Source organism: Mus caroli, unplaced genomic scaffold, assembly GCF_978045245.1.
Source record: "Mus caroli unplaced genomic scaffold, Mus_caroli_1 scaffold_8, whole genome shotgun sequence".
Taxonomy (NCBI): Eukaryota; Metazoa; Chordata; class Mammalia; order Rodentia; family Muridae; genus Mus; species Mus caroli.
In genome coordinates, this window is record NW_028227263.1 from 95,107,247 (window position 1) to 95,128,739 (window position 21,493).

General features: G+C 40.8%; 2 protein-coding genes across 2 annotated transcripts; both read left to right on the forward strand.

The window, feature by feature from the left end:
- The first annotated feature begins 1,206 nt into the window (after positions 1–1,206).
- Ccdc179 (coiled-coil domain containing 179) lies at positions 1,207–5,232 on the forward strand. Its single transcript, XM_021169037.2, has 4 exons — positions 1,207–1,293; positions 2,024–2,068; positions 3,348–3,452; positions 5,089–5,232. Exons 1-4 carry the CDS (start codon positions 1,249–1,251, stop codon positions 5,095–5,097), a joined length of 204 nt encoding a protein of 67 aa, XP_021024696.1. The 5' UTR covers positions 1,207–1,248; the 3' UTR covers positions 5,098–5,232.
- A 9,265-nt stretch (positions 5,233–14,497) lies between these two features.
- Positions 14,498–21,256, forward strand: Svip (small VCP interacting protein). The gene is made up of 4 exons (XM_021166994.2): positions 14,498–14,643; positions 16,409–16,459; positions 16,933–17,046; positions 20,481–21,256. Exons 1-4 carry the CDS (start codon positions 14,590–14,592, stop codon positions 20,493–20,495), a joined length of 234 nt encoding a protein of 77 aa, XP_021022653.1. The 5' UTR covers positions 14,498–14,589; the 3' UTR covers positions 20,496–21,256.
- Positions 21,257–21,493: the final 237 nt, after the last annotated feature.

Genomic DNA, 21,493 nt, shown 5'->3' on the forward strand with positions numbered 1-21,493 from the left:
AGAAGTGGCTGAGAGTTTTATATCCTGATCCACAAACATCAGGCAGAAACAGAGAAAGGAGGGGTCAGAGGAGGGCTGATATGGGCTTTTGAAACCTCAAAGCCAACCCTCAGTGTTCTAGTCGGTTTTGTGTCACTTTTACACAGGCTAGAGTCATCTGAAAGCTGTCAGTTGAGGAAATTACTCCACAAGATCCATCTGTAAGGAATTTTCTTAGTGATTCATGGGAGACAACCCAGCCTATTGTGGGTGGTGCTATCCCTGGGATGGTGGTCCTGGGTACTATAAGAAAGCAGGGTAGCTTACAGATTCACCATGAACAAGCCATTAAGCTATATTTCTCCATGGCCTCTGCGTCAGCTCTTGCATCTGGGTTCCTGCCCTGCTTGAGTTCCTGCCATGGCTTCCTTAAATTAAACAATAAACTTCCATCAATGTTTAAGCAAAAAAACCCTTTTCCTCTCCAACTTGCTTTGTGGTCATGATATTTCATCACAGCAACAGAAACCCTAAGACATCAAATGACAGACTCCAACAGACAGATAGCCCCTAAGCATCCCCAAACATTTCATCAGCTGACTAAGGATGCAAATATAAAAGCCTATGTGAGGTCATTTCCATTAAACCACCAGATGAAGTTTATCAAGGAAACTAAAAAGCAAACTAGAGTGAACAATTTCGAGAGAAGTCTGCTTAGGGTAAATGGGAAATGCCTATTAGGCCAGAAATGCAGAGCTCTTCTGAAGACTTACCTTAGCAGAAAGGCTGAGCCATATTCAAGTCCCTCCCCAATATCTGCCCATTTCCCACTGAAAATCCTAGGGCATAGGAATATAGAGAGTTGTGCTGGTCCAACTGGAAATCATGATGGGAAAAATGAGAAAAATGAATTCAGAATCAGAACGGCAGAGACTGAAGAGACAAACAGGGATTCTGAGTTAGATGCACTAGCCAGGGGCTCCACTACAAAACATGGAGGTGGTATGTGTGTGTGTGTGTGTGTGTGTGTGTGTGTGTGTGTGTGTGTGTGGCTTTGGAGTGCATGGCAAAATATACAGAGAAGTATAGCAGCTTGAGGTTTGTAGAAAGTCAGCTATGTCTCAGCCTCCTGGACACTGGCGTTAGGGAAAGGGCGGGGCTCAAGCTGAGAAAATAAAGAGAATTGTGATGGCAAGGAGGGTCAGGGCTTGAGAGACATGAGTGGCACTTTAGGCAGTAGGTGCCTAGGGCACCTTAGAGCTCTGCAGCATGTGCCTTCGAGTTAAGGATGAGGAGCCTGCACAAGTCTACCCAGTGAGTTCTCTGAGGTCTTTATATTCTGCCCTAGGTTTGCAACCCCATGCCGTCAGCTCCATCCATGCAAGGTTCCAACTTGGGGACTGGGATTTAGAAGTCCTGAGTGAACAGACTAGATCCTAGGCTGATAAGAAGACTACTGAGGATGAAAAAGAACCACAGTTGGATCAATTTGGATTGATAGATCAGTTGGACCTGATCTATCAATTTTGTTGACTGGTGTACTGGTCCACCCTAGAGGGCTGGGTAAGAATTGCAGAAATGAGGAACATGGGCTCAGTCAAGTTCTAGATGCTGACACATGGAGTGGAGATTTACTTTCAAGTTGGATTAAAGTTGGGAAGAGAAGTATTTAAGAGACTCATTATTAGCGGGAGAGGTGGGATTCATAAAGGAACAGTCATGATTGTTGTGCTCCATGACTTCAATTGCTCCAGTTTCCTTAATTTGGGAGCCATGGTATAAACTATGCTTGCTTCCTCATGGACAATGATTAGCAGCTGGAAATTAATTTTTCAACTGAATTGTGACACTTTCTTGTTTTTTGTACGTCTTTTATTTCTGGGTGAACCCAGCCCTATGCCCCCCCATGTGGCTCCACCCTCTTTCATTTATGTTTGATTGTGCTTTTGTCCTACTTGCCTTCAATTATAGCTGTAACAGATTTTAAAGGAATGGGCTTTCCTTCCTACATTATTTTGACTTTGTGTGTGTTCTTACTATGTAGGAAGGACCACGAAGGCACCATCCTTCAGATGTTTCTACCAGGCAGGTAAATTTTATTTCAACTGTTTTAAGCTTATGCCTGCATGTGTGATGATCATTAATTAGACATCTCTTCAATGTATCTCTCAGAAATCTGGGGTCCTGAGACTGGTATAAAAGGTTTTGAAAATGTTGGATATATACATAGACATGTATATATGTATAGACATGTATATATGGCTATACACACACATACATATATATAACATGTACAGCATATATAAATTATAAAATAGAGTAATAAAACAGATTTTATACTTAAGACTTTGAAACACTGTGTTTCCAAATCCACCTAGAGGCCACCTCCCTCTCTTACCTCCCCTCATCTCTCAAAAACATAAACATTATTTCAAATACCATTTTCCAGCCACTTTTTTTTTTTTCAATTCATGGCTGTGTGTGCCTCTTTAAGTGTACTGCTGACATTTCCTTGAATTTGAATGTTATAAATTGGAGTCACAAAGCTTAGTGTTGGTTCCTTGGTCTTGAATGCTGTGTATAATTGTAGTTCCCTTATTTTCATTGCTTCTTAATATTTTATCATGGGACAAAGCATTATTCCTTTTCCTTGTTTGCTACACTGGGTTAGTTCAACACTGTTCTTTAATGACCAGCATTTGAGTACAGATCTCCTCCCCATGCCCAAAAGTTCTTCTGCTTACTTACCCAGAAAGAGGATGTTTAGATCATGGAGAAAAGAGGCTCTTCATTGGTGTGAGGACTGCCCCATTGCGTACAAAGCATCACACTCACTCCCCCATCAGCAAGTGTCTCTACACTCTGTGGCATCTCTTTATGCAGCTTCCATTCCTTGTGCCTCTGGTACTCATAGATGCCATACAATGATGACTTAAAAAGATGTGTGTGAAATAAGACAAGTAATAAGACTAAATAATGGACCCATTTTCTTACATCTATATATAAAACTTCTCTGAACATTTTTAATGAAATTGTACTTAAAAATAAAATTGAAAATGCATGGCCATGAGCCACAATTTATAGAACACATGCATGCTGCTGATGTGGGTATCAAGAGTGAAGAAATCCCTGGCCCCACTCCTGATGCCACAGTGTGGTTCTTCTCCATCTGTGAATAACAATTTGGAAAAAAAAACATTTGGGGGGGGGTTGGGGGATTGCTTTGTGATTTTTCCCCCTACCTCTATTCTACCAGCTAAGTAGACTATGCATTGCTCTTATCGTTTTAATTGACACAAGCCAAAAATGAGTCACATGTTGGCTTTATATGTTCTGATTGCTTCTATTTGTTTTCAATTTTCCTTAAGTCTGTGGAAAAACGTATCAATCACATGCAAAACCTACAGAAAGAGAAGAGGAAATTGGGGAAAAGGTTCGCGAGGCCTAACCCAATTCCAGATACAGGCATCTTGGTAAGCATGTGGCTCTCACAGCAATGGGCAGTGTTTGCATGCTCCTGACAACCTCTTTTCTAATGCATCTGATTGCTCTTTAATATTCTCTGGAAGAAGTTGGAATGCCAGTCTGGAGAGACCGTGTAAAATTCCTCTCACCAAATTCCCATTGTTTACATTTATTTAGAAACTATCTCCTGATAATGACACATAGTTGATCTTCGAAGCCATATGGTCTGTTGTTTTGTCCAGCTTATTCACTTAAATCTTTGATCCCATTATTTAAAAACATGAGTTACGAAATCTCCTAAAATTATTTAGCCTATAATTGAACACTTAAAATGTTAGAAAATTCTCTATACTGATTGTAATTTAGTATATATATGTGTGTACATAAATATTTATATATACACATATTTACATAAGCATATGCATATATGTAAATATATAATATATACGTATATTATACATACATATATTTATATATATTATATATGCATATATACACATATTTACTTTTATATGTATATGTCTTATGTGTGAGTGTATGCCATGTGTGTATAAATCCCCACAGAGGCCAGGAAAGGCTGTCACATGCCCTGGGGTTACAGGTGGTGGTGAGCCACTTGACAAGGGTACTGGAAATCTAAGAGCTAAAACTGTTAAGTCTGAGCTATCTCTGGCCCTTGATACATCTTTACTGGGATTTAAATGCTTTTACAATGCAGTCTATCATAAAAGAGCCTCTTAGAACAGCATTAAACTACATTCTGTGGCTCAGCAGAAGTCTGATGGCCTTCTGACTTGACCGTCTTTTGGTTATCTCAAAGAGCTGTCACTCTCCTCCAGTGTCAGAATTACTTTTCTTCTGGTTGAAAATCTATTTTTTTTAATTTTTATTTTTTATCTATTTTGCTTTCTATTGCCCAGTGAGCCCTGGCAGTTTTCAAGCAATGATTGTTTCCTATATAAATGTTTAGCTGCTATTTTATCAGTATCATGCACTTCACATCCATATGTTTTCTGTACTCCATCTAGCATGTCCATCTCTTCCTCAAGACTGAGGAATACTCTGACCTCTCACCGTTTCTACCCACTGTCCATAGCAAGTTGTCACCTGGTAGAAATCAGCCAGCGAGGAGCTCTTAGGAGGGGTGGTACCTTTCACTTAGAAATGTTCAGTCAAGGTTCCACCACATGCTTATTCCTTGATAATGCAGTTTAAAATGTAAAATTACTTTGATTTGTTTATTGTGGAGTGTATATCTTTGGATAAGCATGCATGTGCCAAAGTATAAACACATAACCTTGTAGAAGTTGATTCTCTCCTTCCATCATGTGTGTTACAGGAATCAAACTCAAAATGTCAGGCTTGTCAGCAAATGCCTCTATCTGCTGAGCCATCTCACTTGGCCAACTCACTTTTTAAACAATAGAAACTATCTAATTTTCTGGATATATATACTGACTGCAGTGACTGTATATAGACATACTGCAGGATGTCCTTGTTGCTACTAAGAACTGATGCATGCAATATATTTTGTATAGGAAGGTCTCAATCACGAGAGGGAGATAACTAATAGGTCACATGAATTTTTCTTACATGAATTTCAATTGCATTTGCATTTTAATTGTGTGTTCTACTTCTTCATAGTGGACATAAGCTTGGAGTCTTCTAGAAGAAACCACACTCCAGACCAAAATATGTGTGGACTTCTGATACTGGCCAATGGCTCATGGCTTAACTTCATCTGAAAAATAAAGGAATGTGTGGCCATTCTGCAAAATAAAAACTGAGCTTGCAGTAACATTCAGGCTGTGGGCTTCTGAATTTTATTAGGTACCATGGCTCATCACTGATTTTCTCCCCCCCCCATAGTAAACTAGTGTCTTAAATAATATGCAAAGATTTTGAAAATATATTTGTGCTTAAATTTTTAGAATTGAATGTATGGCTTATTTCAACATTGGGAGCTATGCTTTGATAATAGGAGAAAAATAGGATAACAACCCCATCTAGAGTTACAAAGATTTAGGTTGATACTGAAAATAAAGGGATAATATAAGCAAAATTGCCACTTAAAGTCCAATACTGCCACATATGTAGCAGAGGATGGCCTTGTGGAACATCAATGAGAGGAGAGGCCCTTGGTCTTATGAAGGCTCTATGCCCCAGTGTAGGGGAATGCCAGGACAGGGAAGTGGGAGTGGGTGGGTGGGTTAGTGAGCAAGAGGGCGGGGGATGGGATGGAGGGTTTTCAGAGAAATAAGGAAAGGGGATAAAATTTGCAATGTAAATAAAGAAAAATAAATCTAAAAAGAGAGAGAGAGAGAGAGAAAGAGAGAGAGAGAGAGAGAGAGAGAGAGAGAGAGAGAGAGAGAGAAAGAATCCAGGAAGTCTGATTTAGCTGGTGGTGTAGGGAAAAACTCCAAAGAGAGACAAGTAGGCAGGTAACTACAATATACCACTGCTTGTACTGAATGCTTTGTAACCACAGAACCACAAATGTGCAGGGTGCAGCTCAACAGTGTTTTCCTTTACCCTGTCTTCTCCATGAAGGTCCTTCTATAGAGGTCAGACTAACTGTAAGTTCAACAATCCTGACACTCACCTACCAGCCAGCACACACAGTACTTATTGATTATACATGGCATTTAGCTAGCAATAGAGGAGTTAAATGATAGCAGTAAGCTACTCCCAAGTAAGCAGCCCTCCAAGACCTGGTCTTGGAAGCTTAACAAGAAGTTTGGAACTTGCCGGGCGTGGTGGCACAAGCCTTTAATCCCAGCACTCGGGAGGCAGAGGTAGGCGGATTTCTGAGTTCGAGGCCAGCCTGGTCTACAGCGTGAGTTCCAGGACAGCCAAGGCTACACAGAGAAACCCTGCCTCGAAAAACAAAAAACAAACAAACAAACAAAAAAAAACAAAAAAAAAAGAAGTTTGGAACTCACCAGCCCCCTTACCACTTCAGAGGCACTGTAAGATCTCGAGACATCTGGAAGGGCACTTGGTACTGAGGCTACAAAGTCTATGCTTTTCTCTGTACACACACATATATGATAAGCTGCACTTATAAATTAGAGAAAGATTAACCACCACAACTAATAATATTTTTATTACAACATAATAAAACAATATAACGTTTTATTACAACAATGTTTGTGATAATGTTATTATGGTTGTAATCATTCCCTCTTGAGAGAGTTAAGACAAAAACAAAGATTTTGCAGACCACGGTTGACTGTTAATAACAAATGCTTTCAGGTGAAATCATGAGAGAGATGGGTAACTAGACCCAGACTTACTCATGTATAACTGCCCACCAGAGAAAAAGTAACACTCAAAAGGAAGACTTCAAATTCCAGCTATGCAACACTCACCACATTCAATAGCTGGTAAGAAAATACTATTAGAGTCACAGTGCAGTACATGGTTGTGCATAACATGGGGAAATGGACACACACAGACACAAATATGAAAAGAAATAGATTAGATATAATTTAGACATTTTCTAAATGCATTTAAGAATTCAGTGAGAAGCATGGAACATGGACAGAAGGGAAATAAAAGACACCTAAAAGAAATAGTCAGAACTGTTAGAATCAAAACAGAATTGAAACTTAAAATTTTACTAAAAGAAATTAGCACAGAGACAAACCCATAAGTTGGCAAAACCAAAGATACAATAAGTAAAGCTTCATAAATTATCCAAAGGAAAGCAAAGATAAAGACTGAAAAAAATGGCTACTGCCTTTGAGACCAGATCAGGAAGACTGAGATGCACTGTTGTGGGTCCATTTACAAACTTTGTTTAGGTGAAACGTTATATGCCAAAGGATCTTAAATACAAACATGCTCAGATGACTTCAAAAATCAAATGTCTAAAAACACTGAAAGGAGGAAAGAAAATGGGGGGGGGGGGCTCACAACATGCTGAGTCATGAAGATAGAAATGAACAAAACCATAAAGCCAGTCTAGCTGAAAAGGTGGTTGCTAGGTTTAATGAGACCCTATCTCAAAATCAATCAATCAATTAATTAATATATAAGTAAATATGGTGGAGAAGCAATTTAGAAAGATGCCTCAGCCTTGACATATACCCATACACACATACACACACACCACATGAACATAGAAGAAAAGGCAACACTGACTTTAAAATATAGCATGTGAAAAGACAATGCTTCCATTCAAATTAACTATAGCAACCGTTTACACACCCTAACCACAGACTGTGAAGAAGTTGAAATTTTCCTCAACTTGTAAAACATACAATGACAGATATGCTATCAAGTAGAGGTAAATTTTTGTATGACATTTTATGGAGAACCTAAGTCCTAGGTGCATCTGCAAGCTATACTTCACCACTGTGGTGGTTTGAATGAAAACGGTCCCCATAGATGTGTAGGGAGTGGATTATTGGAGGTGTGGCCATGTTGGAATAGGTGTGGCCCTGTTAGAGGAAATGTGTCACTGGTGGGTGGGCTTTGAAGTTTCAGAAGCTCAAACCTGACCAAATAGCTCACTGTCTCTTCCTACTCCCCGTGGATTCAGATGTAGAACTCTCAGATAATTCTCCAGCATCATGTCTGCCTTCATTCTATCATGCTTAAATGATAATGGAATAAACTGAAATGTAAGCCTGGCCCAAAGACAGCCACTCATCCTGACAACACCAATTGAAGAGAAAAATACAGTAAAAAGCAGAAGAATAGTTAGGCAAATGGCTGAGCCAAGAGGGGGGACAAATAAATAAATGGTCCAATGACCTTATAGCTGTCTCTGGAATACTAACATGAGATCTGGATTTAAATAGAAGGCAAGAGGTATACAGTCTTGGTCAAGGTCCATCACTGACCCACTGACTCAATTCTGATCCTACAAGGTGAACCAATACATTTTTAAACCACTAATCTCTCAGTCATGGATTATTGGTTATTCTGGGTTTGGGATGTTTTGAAGGTCACAATGGTTCAAGAGGAAAGATGAAAGAATTTTCTCTGTGTCTACAGCTAAACCACAGACAAAACGAAGTAGAGAGATCTTGCTCTTAGTTACATTGTGGACACAAGCAAGGAGTCAACTATGATCAAGATTTATTACCAGATATGTGTTTCAAAGAGATGTTCTCATGAATGCAGAGGAAAGCAACAGGATAGAGCTGACAAAGGAAGGCATCCAACCAGAGATGGGGGGGGGCAGGGTAGTGGGGTGCAGGTATAGATGAGAACAAAGTATAATGCCCTGTATATATAGAACAGTCACAATGAAATAGACTGCTCAGTATGCTAATGTTTATAGTTCATAAAAAAGCTTATTTGTATACCTAAAAAGTGCCATTGCAGTCATTTCTGGGACATCCACCAACAGACAGAGGAGTCTGTAAATGTTGTGGAGATGAACCACTTCAGAGACAAGAGAACCGTGTCTGCTTTAATGCATGTGAACAACTACGTACACAGTGGAAGCCTATTAACTGTGATTGCTTAGCACATTACGTCAGAGTAGACAGTGAGTGCTAATAAATTTTCTGTAGAGAAGCACATAAAAAGGAGCCAGGAAGAGTGTAGACTGGTCAACAGGCCAGCTACCTGCTATTCAATACTACTCCAGAATTCAGTGTTGTGACTTTTGGGAATATTTGTTAGGAGCCATAATGAGACAAGCTAATAACTAGCAGGTGATCATCCTGAAATGGTCTGCTTCGGATTATTATATAATCTGTGTCAGGTGTGCCCTTATTAAGCAAGGCTGTAAGGGATTCATTCTAGGAAAGATTCCTGCTATTAATATGCATTTCCTATTATTATTAAACATATATAACAATCACTAAGTAATAGCACACCCCTTTGATACAGATCTCTGCAGATCCACGAAGATGTACTATCTTGTAGTGATGCTACATAGAAAAATAGATGACTTAAGTCTTAATGGTGATCCTATAAGAATTCCAGAAATTATATCTGTGATTATTAAGCTCTTTCAGAATGGGACTGCTATTAGGTCCTTTTCTTATAGTCAAAGCTGAAATGAGAACTCTGCCAGTCTTCCAAAGTGTCACCAGTTAATTGCTCTAAGATGGTAACCAGACTTTCTCCTACTCAGAGCACATTCCAAGAGGTTGTAAAACAATTAACCAAAGGTAATAAAAAGGGAACTAACAATTTGTTATAGGTGCTAGGACAGAAGATAAAATATTGACTGGGTTTATCTATACAAAACTTCACTAATAACTTAGTTATGGTTTTAAACCTTCAGTGAACCTGTGGAACTGAGACAGGTGATGGATGTTTAGCCAGATAATTACTCCTAACGGATATGCATGGAAACATTCGCTGTTGTAAACTTCTACTTCAATTTTTTATTTGATTTTTTGTGGGAACATGTGATCAACTTTGTGGCATGTGATCATGCATTCTGAAAGATGGATAAGTACTGAGGACAAAAAGATGAGTGGAATCTAGAGAGTAAAATTTTTGCCTTTCCCCACTTCTTCGCTTTTCCTCTTAACTAGCTTTCATAGGAAACATTTTACAACTTAGTAATAAAATGCTATCATAACTTTCCTAAGCGTCCCTTTTCTTCCTGTGACTTCTGTCTAGCAGGCTGAATGTTAGAGCCCAGCAGTTCCTGCTGAGATAGAACAAAGGCTGCATTGCTTAATCCTCCTCTGTTAGGCTACAGGTGTTAATCACCTAAGCCAGCAGTCTTTACTCTCAGAAAGAGCAGGAAAGTCTTTAGGACTTTTTAGAAGTTATCATCAGCATTACAGTACTGTTAGGGAGCTAGAAAGCCCCAAGACCCTCAGACTTTAAAGCCATCACCAGAGTCCTACTCTGTGACCCTGCCAATACCCTACCTCAGGCCAGGAGGTTCCTGGCAAATATTCAAGAGCATATTGTGCCATGCTTCTTATTTAGACGCTCAGTGTGCCAGATAGGCTGACTGCCAGGTGATGCCTGCATTTTCTCCTACAGAAAAGATTAATAAAACATTTCTAAAGCAGACTTTCTTAAGCCTAGAACAGCAAACAACACCAAATGCAAGTTTTATCTATCCTCCAAGTTGGGAAATGTCTGACTCTGCTTTCTACTGCTGTGATAAACACATGACCCAAAGCCACTTGGGAAGGAAAGGTTTATTTCAGCTTACAGCTTTCAGGTTACACTCTAGGACAGAGGATGTCAGAACAGGAACGCAAAGCAGGAATCTGGGGGTCTGAACTGGAGGAGCGCTGCTTACTGACTTGCTCCTCTTTGCTTACTCAGTCGGCTTTTGTAAACACCCAGGACTAGGGGTAGCACCACACACAGTGGGCTCGGCTCTCTCATATCAATCAGCAGTCAAAAGAATACCCTACCGGCTTGACTAAGGACAATCTGATGTAAGCATTTTCTCAATTGCAGTTACCGCTTCTGGGATATCTCTAGTTCGTGTGAAGTTGACAAAACTAACCAAGACAGAGAATGAAGCGGTTGTGTCAAAGAAGAGACTAGGCACACATTGGCTTGTGTCACAACTGGGGAAAACCCCATGTCCTAACAGGCTGCTAGAAGACCTAACCAGCTTGTACCCTGGTACATCAGTATTTTCCTAGATAATAAGCATATCTGATTCACAGAAAGAGTCTCCAAGTTTTCTACCATAAAACCACCATGGAATACTCCTTTGAACAGCTTTCATCTCAAGGGAATGAAAGGGTTGAGAATAGAAATACTTTGCATTGCAAATAGTTCTCCATTTTTATGTAATACATTTTTAAAAATTATTTTATTTATTTACATTCCAGCCATTGTCCCCCCTCTCAGTCCCCCTTTCTCACCGTGCCTCATCCCATTCCTCCTCCCCACCTTGGCTCCAAGAGGGTGCTTCCCCTCCAGCCCTCTCCCCGCCCCCTCCCTCCCGGGGCCTTAGGTCTCTAGAAGATTAGACACATCTCCTACTGAAACCAGACCAGGCAATCTTCTACTATATATGTGCTGGGGTTGGGGGTGGTCAAACCAGCCTATGTATGCTGCCTGGTTGGTGGATTAGTCCTGATTCAGTCCTGTGAGCTCCCTAGAGTCCAGGTTAGTTGTGACTTCTAGTCTTCATAGTGGGTCACCCTCCCCTTCAGCTTCTTCAATCCTTCCCTTAATTCAACCAAAGGAGTCCCCAACTTTAGTCCAGTATTTGGGTATAAGTATGTGCATCTGTCATCATCCATGACCTGAAGCTGTACTTCAAAGTAATAGTGATAAAAACTGCATGGCATTGGTATAGAGACATACAGGAATAGAATTGAAGACCCAGAAATAAAACCACACCTATGGACACTTGGTCTTTGACCAAGAAGCCAAAACCATACAATGGAACAACAGCAACAACACCACCAACAAAAAGCATCTTCAATAAATGGTGCTGGTCTAACTGGCAGTCAGTAAGTGGAAAAATAAAAATAGATCCATATTTATCACTTTGCACAAAGCTCAAGTCCAAGTGGATCAAGACCCTCAACATAAAACCAGATACAATGCATCGAAAAGAAGAAAAAGAGGGAAAGAACCTCAAACTCATTGGCACAGGGGGAAGTTTCCTGAACAGACACGAATGACTCAGGCTCTGAGACCAACAGTTGATAAATGGGACCTCATGAAACTGAAAAGATTCTATAAGGTAAAAGACGTCATCAATAGGAAAATCAGCAACCTAAAGATTGGGAAAAACATTCTTCATTAACCCTACACTCAACAGAGGGCAAATATCCAAAATATATAAAGAACTCAAGAAGTTACCCTTCAAAAAAATCCAATTTAAAAATGGGGTACAGAGCTAAACAGAGAAATTACAAAAAAAAAAAAAAAAAAGAATCTCAAATGTCCAAGAAGCACTTAAAGAAACATTTAAAAGTCCTTACTCATCAGGGAAATCCGAATCGAAATGACCCTGAGATTCCACCTCATACCAAAAAGAATGGCTAAGGTCAAAACTCAAGCGACAGTACATGCAGGAGAGAATGTGGAGAAAGAGGAACCCTCCTCCACAGCTGGTAGAATTGCAAACTGGCACAACCACTCTGGAAATCAATCTGGTGGTTTCTCAGACAATTGGAAATATGTAATGCATTTTTAATTAAAATAAATCAGTTGACAAACTGATATAGAAGTAACAATGTAATAGAATTACACAAACAAGGAATTATTTACATTAAGATGGAAACAGAACTCAAGTGCATTGCACTAAAAGGGAGGAACAATTATACATCTTGAAGTTACTATGTTAGTTTGCTTTCTATTGCTATAATAAAACTGACTAAAACCAACATGGGAAAGAAAGGGTTTGTGTCATATTATAGCTTATGGTTCATCATCCAAGGAAGCCAAGGCTTGAAACAGAAGCCAAGGAGGAACACTTTTTGCCTCCTGGCTGAGATGGTACGACCACCCACAGTGGGCTGGGCCTTCCTATATCAATGACCAAGAAAATGTCTCCCAACCAAGATTAGCCTTCCCTAATCACATGACCTATTGAAAAAGAGCTAGAAGATCTTTTTCAAGTGCCCTAGGGTCACCTGCATCTGCTGCCAGGCACTTGTGAGAATTTAAACACCCAGGCTTCTACAGAAATGGGGAATGAGAGAAGTCTATTTCTGAGTGTTTTATTTCAAAGATAAGACACACTGGTCCTTGATAAGGTTCTGGGTTATAAAAGTGCTAAGAGGCCAGGAGAAGAACATCTTAAAAGGCAGAGGAATATTTAAATAGAAAGATTTCTAATGTAAAAACTTTAAGAATAGGGAGGCAATCAGAAAGAAATCGGAGTTTGGCCAAGCTAAAGGAAAAAAGCAATCAGTAATCTTACACCTGAGATGAATTTCTGTTAATTGTGTTTTGTAATTATCAAAACATGACACTAACAAATGTGAAATTTCTTGAAAATGAAAAAACTCAAAATTCCGAGTGGATAATGTGGGGGTAAATTTTCATACGTTTATAAGAAATAGAAATATAGAAGTATGAAATACATATGTACTATTTTGAAGCACAGCAACTTCAAATAATAGTTTCTGTGTGATTATCAAAAGGAAATGGAAGGATTTGTCCACTTGAATGTAGTATGTGTGAGTGGCCACCCACGAAATGACAAGAGATATAGAAACGGAGAGAAAGAAGGAAGAGGAAGGAAAGAGAAAATAATAGTCTTACTGTCATTAAAATCTAAGCCGCACTTCACTCAAGTTTTTCTGGGTGCACTTTTTCGTTGTCCCTAAGCGGAAAACGTGGATAGCAAGGAGCTAGCTCTGAGACGGGATAATGTGGCAGTTTTCTCATCCTGCCATCTCAGCGACACAGTACTGACCTCACTAAAATACCAACAAGGTAGCAGATAGAACCTTTGAAATGTTGGTTTCTGAGTGTCAAGGGCCAGAATTCCTTCTTTCCCTAGCGCGGATTCAGCAGGTGCCTACCCATGCCCAGTACGCTTGCGCAGAGCTCCTAGGATGGCCAGGGCTCCGCACAGCCGCAGAAAGTGCTTAATCAGTGGGGCAATGAAGAGTGGAATTTTGAGTCTTGATGGGAGTGGGAGGGTGGGGTTGTGTGTGAAAACAGGGTGGGAGTGGGGCGTTTCATTTGTAGGAGCTGGCTGACAGCTTATACGGGTGGATCAGGTGGAGCACTACTGAAGGGGCGGGGCTTGCCGCAGATGGGTGGGGCGTTGCCATAGGAAGGCTTCAAGGTTCAAGAGAAAAATCCCTTGGTTGGGTTGCTGTTAAACCCTATTGGGTGGGATTTGTGGAGGAGGCGGGACTTGATATTGGACCGGATGAAAGAGGATTGCCGCCGGGTCGGGCGAAGCAGGTTCGCCCTGGGGGCGGGGCTTGCCGCAGGCCTGGAGGGGCGAGGCTTATTGCTAGGGCGGGTAGGGCGGGGTCTGCCACGGGCAGGGCAGGGGTGGGGCTTGAAATTGGGCGGAGCTTGTGGTGGTGTTCGCGGGCGGTTGGGAGGGGGGACGGAGCTTGCTCCTCAGATGGGGCGGGTCTTACTGCGGGGCAGGTCCTGGCGCGGGGCGGAGCTTTGCAGCAGGTCAGGTGGGGGCGGGGCTTACTCCTGGGCGGGGCCTGCTGCAGCCCCCAGCGAGGATTCGGGTTCCCGGCCCGGGGTGCCTGCGTCCCCATGGGGCTGTGCTTCCCTTGTCCCGCGGAGTCCGCACCACCATCCCCGAGCCCGGTGAGTAGAGGGCTTCCCCGTGCGAGTCTTGCACGCGGCGGCCGTTGCAGTGCAGTCGGAGGGAAGGTGCACCTGCCGGGCCTCCTGACCCTCCCCTAGGACCCTCCTCCGATGGCATTGGTTGGAGCTGCTGTTTTCAGTGGCTGCTCCAGACATGTGTCTCTTCTCTTGTCTGTACCAGCTGTACCTAGAAGGTCCCGGACGCGCCGCTCCTCTCGCCATTTAGTGGATAATTAACCCGCGCCTTCCCTTTGCTCAGTTTTTAACAGCCGGTTTGAAGCCCAGGTTTAAATCCCACATAAACAAGCAATACATTTACGTGTAGATTCCCAGTAGTGCTGTGTTTGGGGTAATTTTATGTGAAGACAGTCATTTTATTTTATTTTTTTGCTATTCAAATCCAAGCAGGCCTGATGCAGTAAGAGTATACTTATTTTAATATCCTTTACCCGTACTTGATAATAGAACAATCTAACTTGTTCTCAACATCGGTTCTCGGGGTAGCCAAAGATTAGTTGAAGAAATGAGGGATTTAAGGAAGTATATTAATACCTTAACCACTAGGTTATAGACACTAAAGTGACTGTTTAGTAGATGTGGGGAAGTTCAACTTGCCTTTATGGCTGCTGTTGTTTTAAAATGCTGTTAATTTTGTTTAGCTCATGAGAAAAAATATCATTCTGCCAGCATTTGTTAAGGCACCTCTCCTCCCGTTCTCTGCCCTTAGCCATAGGGCCCACCAGTGTATTTCAGTTAACACCTACAATTTCCCTGACCACCTAAACATGCTCTAGAAACCTCCCTCCTATTCCTTATCTACCATGGTTATTATATCTCTTCCTGGGTAATTATTCCCATCAGATGCATGCTTGTGTATTTGCTTACATTTGTTTCCACGCACTAATCAAAACTCAAGCTTTGTATGCTTGGATGTCTGCATTTCCTTGCTGTGTTCTTAGTACTTAGAAAAATTGGCAGCAATCATTGTGATGGATGAATGTGTGCACTTGTCGGAGAAGGAATGGCTAAAACTGCATCCCAAGAGAATGCTATTCATTGTCTCAGTGTATTTAAAGACTTTATACATGAGGAGTAAAGGGCATGGAAAAATACCATGTGTCCCAGAGATGGGACAAGAGCCTCTGACTTTCTCTTCTTTCTCTTCCCCATGGTACATAGGGAGATCGGTCCATTGGTTCTAAATGTATTCCCCAAAGTCCAGCCTTCCTCATCCTACTTTTTAACAAACTTTTAAATTATGTTTCCATCCTTATAGTTTAAACACAATTTAAAAAAAAAAAGTGTCCCCGATGTAAGTCTATTTTATAAGAAGTAAGTATTGTGTGGCCAACTTATATTTGTTGTCACGTGTGCTAATTTGGCTTGCTGGTGTAGAGAATGACATTCAGAAAGTCAAATATTTAATAAATATTGCAATTTTGATAGAATTCAGGGTTAGTTTGTTTTATCTTTTGTTTGGGTGAGGATATACTCTTACCATACTGTTCAGGCTAGCCCTGTGGACTCCAGCAATCCTGCTTTCTGTCCCTCACCTAACTAGCATCTAGGTCTATAGTTCTGGCCCATCTTAGTGGGCTCCTACAGTGACTTTCTTTGTGAGGTCTTTTGCATCCATACTAAATTTTTGCAAACTGTTTCAACTCGTAAAGTATTCTTTATTTTTGTTGCCCTCTGAAGGAAAGGTGTGGAAGGGGGCCATGCTGTTTGACTTGTCCCTTGAGATGGGTGTTATTTATTTCCTTAGGAAGAGAAAAGAGAAAAGCTGGCAGAGGCAGCAGAAAGAAGGCAGAAGGAGGTGAGAGCACTGTAGCTGGTCCCGCCCGCTCCATAAGCGGTCAGTTCGAGTTCTGCAGGTGTCCGTCCTGTCCCCATGCCCTGAATGCAGGGTGCCTGATGACATACACAGTTCTGTACTCAAAGATAACCTCACTGGGAACGATGTCCGAGTACTCGTGAACTGCATGCTCTTACATCATTTTCTGTGAAACCAGCCCCAGATGGGTTTGCACTTGAGCCTGTCCTGCAAGGGCACTTCCTGGAGATAACCCCTCCATGCTGAGGAGAATGGGTGAATGAGGTTGCAGGAAGAATTCCCTGTGGTTTTCCCAGATGAAATGGCTGTGTTTTCTTCAAAGTTGTCTTAGCAAACGACTCTGTTACCCAAACCAGACCAACTCCCCACCCAAAGCAAAATGGCAAAACAAGTGCTTCTGGATAGCAGACACTTTTGTTTTTTCCTATAATCTTCCTTTGTTGAATTTTTTAAAGGCTGCAACTCGGGGGATTTTGGATATCCAGTCAGTGGAGGCCAAAAAGAAGAAGAAGGAACAGTTAGAAAAGCAGATGGCGACATCGGGGCCACCAACGGCAGGGGGACTTAGAGTGAGTACTCAAGGCAGTCCATCCAGTCACTCCCCTGGGGATGCCCTGAGAAAGACTGGGTTTAGCTTGAAAATCAATCAAGAACATAGGCTAGAGGAAGTGTCTCCTTATATTAGTATTATTGGAATAGGCTTGCTTGCTTTCTTTAATATATATATATATATATATATATATATATATATATATATTCTTTCTAAGCACAGGATCTTAATAGTTTTATATGTAATTCTAATCATCAGTGTGTCAAAAAAAAAAAAAAAAGCAATATAGGACACCAAGAAGAATGTAAAATTCTACCAAACTGTCATTTTCACACATGTGTCAAATGTCTGCTTGCACATAAATCATGAAGTTGTGTTCTTCTAAAACTTGTGGTTTGTAGATTTAATGTTGTCACTAGAGTTTGCTACCTTTGAGTTTGTGTATATTTGTTTTTGTTTTTGATTTGTTTTGTTTTTCAGACATGGTCTTCTGTAGCCCATGCTGGCTTCAAACTCACTCTCTAGCCAGAGAGTGGCCTTGAACCTCTAATCACCCTGCCTGCCCCTCCCATCCAGTCCATCCAGGCTCACTCATTATCTTAATTATGTCACTCACTATCTTAATTATGCAAATATGAATGTAGACCAAGGTTTGTGCACATGTGAGTGGTCTGTATTCCTCCCACTGTCTGTGTGTCTGAAGAGACCCTGGGTGTGCCTTTGGTGGACAGGCTAACCCTGGGAGGTCTTTGAATTGGAGGCCGCAGTGTAGCAGGAGTGGAAAGGTTTTATTGTACATGTGGCTGATCAGGAAAAACCAGTTGAGGTAATGTGATTTTACAGATCGCTTCACAGAACCCCACTTTTAGCATCAGGATAACTGTGAAAAGCAGAGTGCCCTTAATTGCTCTCAGCTTTTTGGTTAATTGCTCTGAAAATTCATTTGCTTTTGTCTCAGGAGCACACTCATACTCTCAGGCATATATGTCTACGTGGGTCATATATGTGACCAGAACTATGGTGCAAAGCTTAGGACTGCCCTGAGCAGAGTTGATTCAAGCCAGGGATGGCTCCTAGGGATGGCTGTTATCGCTGCGGTTTACCACTCTAATTTACTTTATCCAGTTTCAGTTAATGAATTAAGTGAAAAGAAAACTGCTTTTCTTTACGTCAGAGTTTTGATAACTCATAAAATAATTGGGTCCAGGGTTCAGCTATGTCATGTGGCCATTTTCATGGATGTCATTTCCTAGACTCAAAAAGAAGACAGTAGTAGATCTAGTGTAATTTTGATAGAAAATAAGATCAAGTTGTCATAAGAAACATGACTTTTCTTTTTCCTACTAAGATGAAAAGTTGCCACTAGGTTTAATTCAAATAGTGTTCTCAGAAAACAAGAAAGAAAGGAAGAAAAAGTAAACCCTAGTACTAGAAGTGACGCTGAGCTCCACTGTTTCGTGGTAGGAGCAGAGGTGCTGAGTTAAGTTCCCCGGGGGTGCTGGGTGCTAAGTTTAGATGCCATAGCTGTCATGCACGAATCAGAACTAAGAAAGCATTTATTTCACGTGTGACAGCCGAGCAAGCCTACTATTTGCTCTTCAAGGCTTTCGTCCTTAAATCCGAAGCTTCTTCATTCTGAAGCTTTTAGGTGGCAAAGATCCTAGGCCTCATGTTCCTGCTAGGTCTCATGTTACTTGAGGCTTCTCGAAGGAGCTCAGAACCAAAGCTATTTCTGTGGCTATCCTTTCTCTTTTCTAGCTGTTTCTCTTATGAAATCTGCTGTCTGATTTCCTGAGTAAACTGTCCTGGGCATCAAGATGCAAAGTAGCTGGAGGGTTTTCTCAAAAGAAGTGAGCCATCTCCCAGTGATGTCGCCCACTGTGTCATAGTCGTGGCCACCTCTAATCAGCAGCTTCAGGGAGGTCTCAGCCAGTGCTGCACCTGTGAATATGAAGTGTCCCTGCGGTTGGAGTAGAACATGGAAATGTTTATCTTCCCAGGGTATTTTCAATGTAAAGCCAGATTGAGAATTTCCAATGTTGTATTAACACCAGTCTTAAAAGAAACTTTTAATTAGAGAACTGTTTAAAAATCCTAAATAATGCAGAATATATCCCAAATGTGTTGTAGACTGTGCCACATCATTAAATGTTTATTTTTATTATTTTTAATTATATGTGTGCATGCAGGGTAGGGTATGTCCCATGAAAGCAGATACCCTCAGAGGCCAGAGAGCCTCCCAATCTCCTGGGGCTGGAGTTACAGGAGGTGGTGAACCACCCCGTGTGGGTGCTGAGGATTGAACTCAGGTCCTCTAGGAGGGCAGTCTATGCTTTTTACCACAGAGCTCGCTCTCCAGGCCTGTGCTTCCTTTTTGCAGATGAAAAGACACATAATATTTAGCCATCAAATAAATCCTGCAATACAGAACAGCAAGTTAACTCCTATCCTTAATTTTGGAAAGGTATAGAGATTAAAGATATGTATCACTAAATATTTCTTGGATACAGTTTAAACGTAGTACTTAGCAACGAGATACTTATTGTTCTTATTTGGCGGATTTTCTAAAACGTATTATTATAGATTTTATAAACTTTGCTAAAAACAACAATAAATAGAGTATTTTTCTCACTCAAGAGAGGGGAAGATCTTAACACAAATTATTTAATTACTACTCCTTATTGGGTCCGTTTCCAGAAGGAAGGTTTCCATTTTTGTTTTTTGTTTTGTTTTTTACTTTTGTTTTGTTTTGTTCTTTTTATTTATTTATTTATTTATTTATTTATTTATTTATTTATTTATTTTTGCTTAATGCTGTTTTCCCCCTCACTATGTTTGGGATGTAGCCAATGAAGCAGGCTTGGTATTTGCCAGCTTGTGAGTCTGGTGAACGGCCACTCACATATGCAGGAAGGTATACGACCTGGGCTTATTACCTATGGGCAAGCTTTATGGGACAACAGAACCTAGGGAACGGCTTCTGGGTCAGGACAGCTTTTCAGGTTGGAGGGAATGTACTGAGGAAGGTCACTGGAAAGCAATGCACTCGGGGCCCCATTTCTTGGGGACAACATGACTAGGGTAGTTCCAGAATTGAAAGAAATCAGAGAATGAGATACTGCTGCTTCTGGCCAGTGCCCACCCCCATTCCAGTATGTAACATCCCCTGTACACTGAGGAAGCCTCAGGCAGAGAACAGAGCTGTCCACCCAAGAGAACAGAGTCTATCCAAGGCAACCACTCTCTTATCATATACTCCAAAACATGTCTTGTCTATATTTTTAAGCTCCTGTCTTCAGATTGTTTGTTAATATAAAATTGTATTATTCATGGCTATTTGCAAAAACACAAAATCCCTTTTGCATTATCCCATAATATTGTTTTGTTTACTAGACAGTCATTACATAATTTAAACATAAATTTACTGATGCCTGTATATTTTCACCTGTTTAGTGGACGGTGTCATGAAGCATATCATACCTGGAAGAGAATCCTGCCACCAACTCCGGCAACTGCAGTCAATGGATTTCAGCTGATGTCTCCTCTTTACACACATTAAGAGTCAGACTGTGTCATTCGTGCCCTTTAGTGCAATCCTGACACTAAATATACTAAATGTACAAAAATATTGGTAATATTTTTATTTTCAAACTTCCTGAATAACCTAGCTTTTCATTCTATTCCACTTTCCCTACATCTATTTTCTCTTCTGCAGGAAGTAACTTTGCAGTTTTTGTAGTTAAAATATGGATCCAAAAGGTATATATGCATGGCGTGTCCTGGTTCTACATATATCTCCAGTGTTGAGTTTGCTGCCATAGCTCTGCATTATAAGTAACCTTGCTCCCTAGAATCATGTGGCACAGCCTGTGGTCTATCTCTGTCTCACTAAATAGGAAGACTTCAGCTTCCAGACTTAGTGCCTTTAAGCTGATCATCAGGGAAAATCCTGAAGACGCATTTGAAGGACTTCAGGTGAAGGAAGTCTTTATTTTTATAACCCACTAAGAAATGAATATTTGTAGGCAAATGTTGACTCTCTGCTAATTTATTTTCTGTACCTAAGGCATATCCTATTAACGTGAAGTTATATGTCCGTAGGACATCAGCTCAGTGACCTGCTGATGAGTCCTGCTAGAAGCATGAAGGTATGTGTAGTGAAGGGAGGAGGCCAACTGAGAACCAGGTTGGAGAGAATGAGTGATAATAAATGTGTTCAAATTCCACAAGCATTTTTATTCTTCTGTATTTATCAAAGAACAGTTGTAAGATCTATACAAACATGATGTTGCCAAAGAGAGTGTGAAAGAGAAACATGTGAGTTCTGTACTTGGAAAGTCCAAGCATGTCAAAGCATGCTTGTGATTTATGAGATTGTTGCTTGTTTTTTTCTTACTACGTAATAAGCAAAGATGCAAGTGTGCAAGGCTGCTGCTGCTGTGGATGCCAAGACATTCAGTGCTAAC